We start from the raw sequence: 9,613 nt of genomic DNA on the forward strand, positions 1-9,613 counted from the left end.
TTTGATTTCCTGAACTCTTCTCAAAAGATAAATATTAACTACATGTCATAAAGAACAATGGCAGAGTTTGATGATGTTCTTCGTTTACTTAACATTAAAAGGATCTAGGGAACATAATCACTTCAAATAAGTGGATGAAACCCACAGAAGAATGTAGCTTAATACGGATGTGCTCACTTCCAAACTCCTGGGACCCTGGAGTAATGGCGGCATTACAGAGACCATCAAGAACGTGCCCAGCAGCCATGAAGATATGAAAGCCCCAACCCTGAAGGATCAAGCGTTAATATTAATGAGAAAAGAAATCTAGTAAGAAATCAATGACAGTCATTGTTTTCAAAAATAGATGCTTGCGCAACTTTATAGGTGGTGACATAAGCATATGAGTTGAGAAAACAAACATGAGATTTATATAATCCTGTGTTTCTTTCAGACGTGATCAAGAACTTGGTTTCTGTTTGAGTACAAGTTGCAAAAGGTTTAAATAGGGCAGTGATTGATTTGCAACTAAGCAGCATTTTTTTTTGTTCCTTCATTATTTTCACAGACAGTTCAAAGCAATATAATCAAGTTTGCCAAAAATGAGAAAGGTGATTTTGGATTGATTGAAGATCTCAAGGGCACAGAGGCATTTCAAGGTAAGTAGAAGAAATAAAGGATAACACTTCCAGGTTAATATGTTTAGAAAAGGCAAGACTTCAGCAATATTAATTCACCAACTGACTAATTTTGTGAACATGGGTCCATGCAGAGAGGCAAGGAGATTAACCCCGTCAGGTTATACCTATTGGGTTGCAAAGGTGCAAACATAGTCCCACATCTAAAACACATGGGAAAGATCATGGGTTTAAAAGGATGAAAAGTATCTCCATTGGTATGAGGCCTTTTGGGGAGAACCCAAGAACAAAACCATGAGGGCTTAGGTCCAAAGTGGACAATATCATGTCATTGTGGAGATACAGACATCCTTGGAGACCCTACAATTGGTATCAGAGCAAGGCCGCTCTTTACCGGACTAACCGCCGGATGAACCATGATCCGGATCTAACCATGTGGGTTGAACCTTAAAAACAAAGGAAGTAGGGGCTCTCGTGTTTGAATCAAGAGGACCAGACACCGAACAGGAAGTCCTAGTAGGTTGGGTAGACCGAGGGGCATGAAGTCCTGGTTGCGGCTGGGTACCTTCTAATTTAAACAAACTGTTTTCTTTCAATAGAGAGATAAACCAAAATGAAACTGGAAGGTTCTGGAATAAATCGATGGTTTTTCAAATTTCACTTCCTCACTCTCATAATTTCATTTTCTTCTACTCACAAAGTAAAAGCTTGTTGTTCAAACATTGTCTGAATACTTGCAGAACTCATTTCATCCTCAATTAACCAACATCTAAGTAGGTAGGAGCAACATGTAGGATCAAATAAAATCCACTTGATGTTACCCAACTAGGCTTTCTTCACCATCAGATCATAGATACAACATATGGTGATTGAGGATTGAATTTTTTTTACTTTCATTGCTAAAATTTTATAGTGAATTAGGTTCCAATGTTTATCCTTCCCCTTCCCCTATGTTTATTTCTCTTTACTTTTTCTCACTGTCTCATTCTTTCAATAACTACAACACCAGATAAATGCACAAGCTAATAGATAAATCATGCAGGAATCCACAAAATCAAGACATTGAAGCATACCCGTATAAGAATGCTCGCAAGCCACTCTTAAGTCTTTCATGTATGAAATATATTGTTGCTATTAGTGAAATGGCCACTTGAAGTGTCGGCCCTTCCTCGGTTGGAAAGAGAACTGTGAGTACTCCAAGCACAATGAAGGCTAAGGCTGTCTTTAAGATGACTTTAGTGGATGGAGCTTCAAATCTACTTGTCACAGCTTTATATACTGGGGATTGAGTAATATCTCTCACTTTCTTGTCTAAATTTAGTTTTGGTCTCCTCCTATTATATAAGCTCTGCATGATGATCTTATCATAAGCTGATTCAATTGCATCGACACTTGGCTTATGTCCAGAATATTTTTGCACCAAAAAATTTCTAGCAGCTTGAATTTCTTCTTCGGATGCTTCTTTGCTTATCCCAAGCCGCTTATATGGGTCCTTTACATGGATCCTAGTAAAAACAGCTGAAGCAAGAAGTATCAAATATTGGCTGAAAAGTGTACAGACTGTTTAATCAGAATTATAATTTTACAAAGTAAGCAGTAGTACAGACAAGCTGATGGAACATAAACCCATGACACGTACAATAAGGAACAACTGTCTGTCATACATAATAGAAGTTGTCAGTAATTCAGAACCAGAGGCAGGAAGGAAAAGAAATAAGGACAATCTGATAGAATGGAGGCCCACCATCTCTAAATCACAGTTCAAAGAATTGCTGCCAGTATTGATATTTGCCAGTTCAAAAACCATAATATCGGTCATATTGCTCCAACAGAGTCAGGAGAAATAATTTCAAATATTATCATGTTACTTAATTGATAAATATACAAGTTACTTATTACCCGTGAAAAATTTGAAATCTTAAATCACTAATAAAATTTAGAAATGAATTGTTTACTATTTGTACCATTTAAAATAAATAAGATTATGATATCACATAAAATATAGTAAAACAGGGTATTTTAAGATTTATATTTGATTTATTTAATGACTATGAAGAAGAAATAAGTAATTTATCTTTAACATAAAATTTTAATATCTTAATTCAAAAAATAACAACTAAAAATATATAGGACGAAGAGATAAACTAGAGTATAATATCATTTTAATAATCGGAGAATCAACCATTAGAAATTGTGGAAGGAAAAAAAAGACTTCAAACGCACTTCCTATGAGAAAAGGAAACATAGACAGAAACAAGGTGAGTGGAAGATTTCTCCAGTGTCAAGTTCTCTGTCTCCTTTAGCAGAAAAAGAGGGTGAGGGGGAGAAAAAGACTTTCTCCAATTTTTCTCTATATGATTTTGTGGGCGGAAGACTCACTTTTACTTGGAATGGAGCTCAAATCTGACCTACGAAAATACGAAATTATTCAAAATATATTTTGATTTATGTTTTAGACAAATAAATTTTGAAATTTAGGTTTCCCTTTCAGAAACAATCAAAAAGAACCTTCTCTCCATGGAAACCAAAGCTAGGGAAACAATTCCTAATCATTCCTATGAACTTTAAACTTCCCACTTTCTATCCCTAATTGTTTCCTTTCCTCGTAGAAACAGGACCCTAATATCTAATTGTTCTACAGGGAAACTGAATAAGGCATTGCTTACTGAGGCACAATCCTAAATGGTATGTAATCAAATACTGAAGAGAGAAATACTTTCTAATGAGTCTTCTGGCATCCATTTTTTTATCATTCCTGCACTGTGCGGCCCAAGTAGCAATATGTGGAACGTCTCAATGTCAGTGAAACTCCAAAGCTCCATCCACATTAGAATTTGTTGAAATCCTGCATCCTGAGTTCCATCATCTTCCTCCATCTAGAGCACCAAGGATCCTTTCTGAACATCCAACTGACCATCTTTTGACTCATTTCCGTGCCAATGCTGCCTCAGTTTTGCTAGAACTTGATTATTCTGTCTAACATTGGCTTCATTCCAAATTCCTTTTACACATTGGTCCAAGTTGGTGAGGGATTGATTATTTCTGATTGTATCTCATAGCCCTTAGTAGTGTGTCAAATCATTTAATTTCAAACGGGATTAGATGTGACTAAAAAATTCTTCTTCAATTTTCTTATTATATTCATAAATAATTAATCTATGATCGTGTAAAGTACTTGAAGGTAAAAATAAAAAAAATCTGTGATGTTACTATGCAAGCACAAACAACCAGAGATGTAAACACTGGAATTGGATAGATTGGGACAATTATTGGGAGGATTATCCCTGGAATTTTAATCCGAGTCAAAATACTAATTGAGCAAGGAAGTTTTTTATAACCTCCATCAGTTATAGTATTGTTAATGGGAATTCCTCAAATTGGCTGGAATGAAACGAGGTCAATCCTATGCAATATAGAGACTCAAATCTTAAAATGACTGCTCAATTATTAGGCCCAGTTGCTGCCCACTTGTTGCTAAGAGTCATCTTTTGTTCCCTGTGATGATCATGAGTGAAATTTGACCCTACGGCACTAGTTATCTCCCGAGATTTGAAGTTTCTTATGAATCAGTCTAATCTTATATTTATGATTAAGGAAAAGTAGAAGATATTGAGGAAGCTTCTTATTCATCTTGAGTAATCATTTTGTAATCTTATTCAAAAGAAACTATTTACCTCAGAGAGAGTGAAGAAATTACAAATTAGTCAGCTAATACCTGCTCACCTTAGAGAGAGTGAAGAAATTACAAATTAGTCAGCTGATACCTGCTCCTTGGCTAGCAGCTAAATGGATCAAATCTTGTCATATTGTAAGATGACAATGTCAATTTAGGGCCTTTGACAGACTGGATTAAAATTGACCCCTGATCCCGAAAGTCACCTAGTGAGGATTGGATCAATAGTTTTCTAGGTGCACTCAGTTAAACCAATGGATTGAAAAAGCAATTATGAACAATAACTTTTTTGGTATAGTCAGAAAAAACTCCCAATGGATTCATAAAGTTAACTCCCAATGGATTCATAAAGTTATTATAACTAATGACTTTTTTGGTATAGTCAGAACAAAAACTCATAACTCAGGTTGGCAGCTACCCACTCCATTTTTTTTTTAAATGTATTACTCGCACAACAACATATGCTGAAAACAAATTGTCTAAGGTGAATAAGCAGAGAAATCCTATCAATTCAAGGTGAGATAGATCCAATCTTAGAAGGGCAAATGGATAATGTAGCTATATACATTTAATCAAAATCATAAAGGAGTTGCAACATTCAAAAAACAGTGTAATATAAGGAGAGATTTTGGTAGACCAAGAGACCGTTTCAGGAGCAAACTCACCAATAGAGAACATGTAAAAAAGAAACCAGGCTCCAAGTTGTATCCTGAATAGGTAAACATGACCCATCATGGGTTGTAGGACACATAACCAATAATAATTTTACTATGTTTAAAACTTTCAATGTGCATAAGGAACCAAATTGCACGTACTAATGAATTACAATTTTCTTGTGGATAGCAATTTTTGTTGCTTTTCGCTTTCAAATTGGACTTATCAGATGAATCGGCGATTTACCAAAGGCTGCACGTAGATTTAAAAACTTCTCAAATCACACACCATACTTTAAAAAAGATCAAAGGGCGCACTGATTTACGGTGGCCTTCCCGTTCTACCCCTCCCGCCAATATTAACTTTCTACATGCCGATTTCCAAAGCATGTCACATTCAAAAAATTTAATATAAAAATTATTTATATAGTTTGGATGTATGCAACCTCAATATCTATCTCTTGCCCTCTCTCTCTACTCGTGGAAAGCAAATCTCTCTCCATTAAATATAAAATTTATTTCTATAGTTTGAATGCATGTAACTTCAACATCTCTCCTCCCTCTCTCTCCACTCGTGGAAAGTAAATATCTCCCTTCCTCTCTCACTTGTCGATTTATCCAACTCAAATTTATTTTTTTAATTTAACTACTAAAATCAGAATAAAGATTTGACATCAAATCTACCTTCTCCAAACTCTACTCTTTTATGTGGTTGCAAATTCGTCGAAATCCAAATAGTGTAGGTCCATCAATGGATTTGATCAAACTCCACTGTTTCTGAAATGCCAAGGAGTCCAAATGTGCCCTCCTTTACTGTTTTCAGGCTTCCCTATTAGTGTCAAGGAAAAAAAGGTCTACAACTAGAACGTTTGAGTTGAAAGTTAGCATAATACTGGAGCACTTCTAAGGAGCCCGAAATAAGTAATGGAGGACATATTTGGACTCCTTGCCACCTCAGAAATTCAAAGGACTTGAAATTGATGTAATCTGAGGTCTCTAGGTCAAACAATAGGTTTTAACCGAAACTCGACCTACACTATTTAGATTTCTACAAACTTGCACCCATCTGATAAGGTTGAGTGAGAGGAAAGTAGATATGGTGTCAAACCTTGATTCTGATCAAGGGTTTGATATGCTCTTATATTAGGTCCAAGTTGGATATGGTCTCCCTACACTAAGCTTTTGATCAGAACCTATCAAGCCCAAGTTGGGTCTGGTCTTCCCATACTAGGCCTTTGATCAAAAACAAGGTTTAAACCATATCTACCTTCCACTTATCGACCTAGAGAGCTCAGATTACACTCATTTCAGGTCCTATGGGTTTCTGAGGTTGCAAGGAGTCCAAAAGTGTCCTCCATTACTTATTTCGAATTCCCCAAAGGTGCTCCAGTATTGTGTTAACTTTCAACTAAAATGCTTGAGCCTAGTCTGAAAACTAGAACCACGTTAAGCCTGATATGAGAGCAAACCAGGAATAAGTAATGGATGACATTTTTGGACTCCTTGTGACCTCAAAAACTCACAGGACCTGAAATGGATATGGTGTCAAACCTTGATTCTAATCAAGGGCCTGGTGTGGGGAAACCAGGCCCAACTTGGGCTTGATAGGTTCTGCAAACTTGCACTCATCCAGTAGGATTGAGTGAGAGGAAAGTAGATATGGTATCAAATCTTAATTCTGATCAAGGGTCTGGTATGGGGAGACCAAGCCTAACTTAGGCCTGATAGATTCTAATCAAGGGCCTAGTATGGAGAGACTAGTCCCTTGATCAGAACTAAGGTTTGGCATCATATCTACCTTCCTCTCACTCAATCCTACCGGATAGGTACCAGTTTGTAAAAATCCAAATAGTCTAAGTCCATCAGTGGGTTTCGGTGAAAACTTACTAATCGACCTAGAGAGTTTAGATTACATTCATTTCAGGTCCTGTGGATTTCTGAGGTCGTAAGACATCCAAAGGTGTCCTCAATTATTTATTTCAGGAATGTCCAAAAATGTTCCAGTATTATGCTAACTTTCAACCTAAGCGTTCTAGCTAAAAACTTTTTTCTCTTTTGCACAACGAGGAAAGTCCGAAAATAGTAAACGAGAATACATTTGGAGTCCTTGGCACTTCAGAAACTCACATGACTTGGAATGAGAGCAACCGAAGCTTTCTAGGTCGATCAATGGATTTTGACCAAAATCCACTGATGGACCTAGACTATTTGGATTTCTACGAATTTGCAACCACATGAAAAAGTAGAGTTTGGAGAAGGTAGTTTTGATATCAAATCTTGGTTCTGATTTTAGTAGTTAAATTAAATAAAATAAACTCGAGTTGTATAAATCAACAGGCGAAAGAGGAAGGGAGAGAGATTTGTTTTCCATGAGTGGGGAGGGAGGGAGGGAGGGAGAGAGATGTTGAGGTCGCATGCATCTAAACCACAGAAATAATGTTTATATTTAACGGAGAGAGAGATTTGCTTTCCTCGAGTAAAGAGAGAGGGAGAGAAATGTTAAGATTGCATGCATCTAAACCATAAAAATAATTTTTATATTTAATCTTTTGAATGTGATATGCTTTGAAAACTAATGTGTTGAAAGTTAATATTGACGGAAGGGGTAGAACAAGAAGGCCACCATAAATCAGTGCGCTCTTTGGTCATTTTCAAAGTACGGTGCATGATTTGAGAATTTCTCAAATCTGCGTGCACCCTTTGGTAAATTGCCACAGATACATAGCATTTTGAGCTCATCTTTTGTCCTACTGTCATTTTAATTTAATATATTACTTTGTCTGATAAAGGACAACTGGTTAACGATTAATCAGGGTTTAATACATAGATGTCTTTTGACCATGTGAAGGAGTGAAATATATCTGCTTCATAGTTACCCCAGAGACTGATAGTTGTACTTATCAAGAATTAATTGATCTGATTTAACAAGTTAAGTTAAATCTACTTGAATGAATGGAAAAGTTGATTATGATTTGAGAATCCTAGCCTACTTCATACACAAACAGAACAGACTTGCAAATGTTGCATAATTCATGACAAACTAAAGCCCTATATGAATTCATAACAAAAATATATTATATAACTTTAGAGACGTCTTACAAGGTGAATCACCAGGCGTATCACCGAAAGCTGCTCGCACCAATGTTTTAGCCAAGTGAGATCTCCTAGATACACATAATTTATCCATGGAAGTAGAATATTTCCTGCAACAGATGAGGCATCTTTATGCAAATACAGTGACAATCGAAACAAGATCGAAGTTTCTCAAACTAGAATAACCATGAAGGCGTTCTAATATACCCGCCCTTAGAGGTAATAGGTCGAATCTTGTCCGCAAAACTTTGATTCAGTGGTGAAACAAAGCAATGCGACGAACTAGATGCTCCAGTCGGCACCTTGCAGTAGGGAACTCTCGTGGGATTGCACGGGAGACAATAGGCCGACATTTCTGGCTATTGCTGCAACCAATGGCAACTGGAAAAGGAGAGGCGGCGACGCCGCGACGAAGCAAGGGGAGCAGGCGGCCGCCGAGAGGGCTGCGAAGGAAGACAAAACCTAAGGCGATGCGCACGTGTATAAGTTTAATCAGAAATTTCACTTTACTCCTAAACTTTATTGATATTTTCAATCACTGCACGAGTTCAAAGTGTATTTCGGTGATTTTGAAATAATTATTTTTCTCAAAAAAAAATTGAAAGTGTGTTTCAGTAAATTTAGAAAACTATCAGCGTGTTTAGGTAAATTCCACAATTTTTTTTCTTTAAGACCAACATGAACCCACATCTCGTCCAATGGCTACATTGGGCACAACAGTCTGAACTGGTTTGATGCTTGGCACGATTGCACAACCATTGAATTAAAACTCGAATCTCGAACTTAAGAAAAACGAACCGAACTTGAGCTCGGTCTCTTACTATTCGACTTGGCTTGGTTCGATTACACTCCAAATTTCCAATCACCTGCACCGAGTTCAAAGTGTTGATTTTTAAATACTTTGGAGAAAAATTTCAATAAATACATCATAACTGCGGTTCGATCCCCAGCTACGGCGTATTTGTAAGAATTTTATTCCAAATGGGGAATGCAATCAAAGGATATATTTCTAAGAATTTTCTTCTAAATGGGGAATGCAATCAAAGGATCCCACGGATTGGCCGTCGTATACGCTTTCTTTAGTGGTCGGTCTTGTTACAGGTCATGGATTTATCATTTTTTTTATTTTGAAATCTTTGTTTTTCTTTTAAAAAAAACTTAAAGTGTGTTTCAGTAAATTTAGAAAACTATCAGCGTGTTTAGGTAAATTCCACAATTTATTTTCTTTAACACCAACATGAACCCACATCTCGTCCAATGGCTACATTTGCCACAACAGTTTGATGCATGGCACGACTGCACGACCAGGTCCCATCATTTTTTTCTCTCTTTTTTAATCATCACATGGATTGATTCTTTTTTTTATTGTCTTTCTTTAGTGTTCTTGTTACAGGTTGTAACAACGATCATAATTACATTAATTCAAGCTTAACGATCCTTCTCGATCGAGTACAGTACTCTGCAAACAATTGATGAGCAAATTGAATTACAAATTGATGAACTGAAATATACATATTTGATCAAACTTGTGGCTGCTCCGGTCACAGGGACGAATTAAGCTTTTCCAGCCGAAATTC

At 36.6% G+C, this 9,613-nt stretch overlaps 1 protein-coding gene across 1 annotated transcript; it reads right to left on the reverse strand.

The window, feature by feature from the left end:
- Positions 1–8,471, reverse strand: LOC141825128 (protein CHAPERONE-LIKE PROTEIN OF POR1, chloroplastic). Its single transcript, XM_074712519.1, has 4 exons — positions 8,244–8,471; positions 8,043–8,146; positions 1,691–2,135; positions 1–268 (listed from the first exon to the last, which is right to left on the reverse strand). The coding sequence occupies exons 1-4, from the start codon at positions 8,387–8,389 to the stop codon at positions 118–120; spliced, it is 846 nt and encodes a 281-aa protein (XP_074568620.1). The 5' UTR covers positions 8,390–8,471; the 3' UTR covers positions 1–117.
- Between the last annotated feature and the right edge of the window lie 1,142 nt (positions 8,472–9,613).

The sequence above is a fragment of the Curcuma longa genome, chromosome 3 (assembly GCF_044706935.1).
Source record: "Curcuma longa cultivar G26 ecotype Majalengka, Jawa Barat chromosome 3, ITB_CL_G26_1.1, whole genome shotgun sequence".
Taxonomy (NCBI): domain Eukaryota; kingdom Viridiplantae; phylum Streptophyta; class Magnoliopsida; order Zingiberales; family Zingiberaceae; genus Curcuma; species Curcuma longa.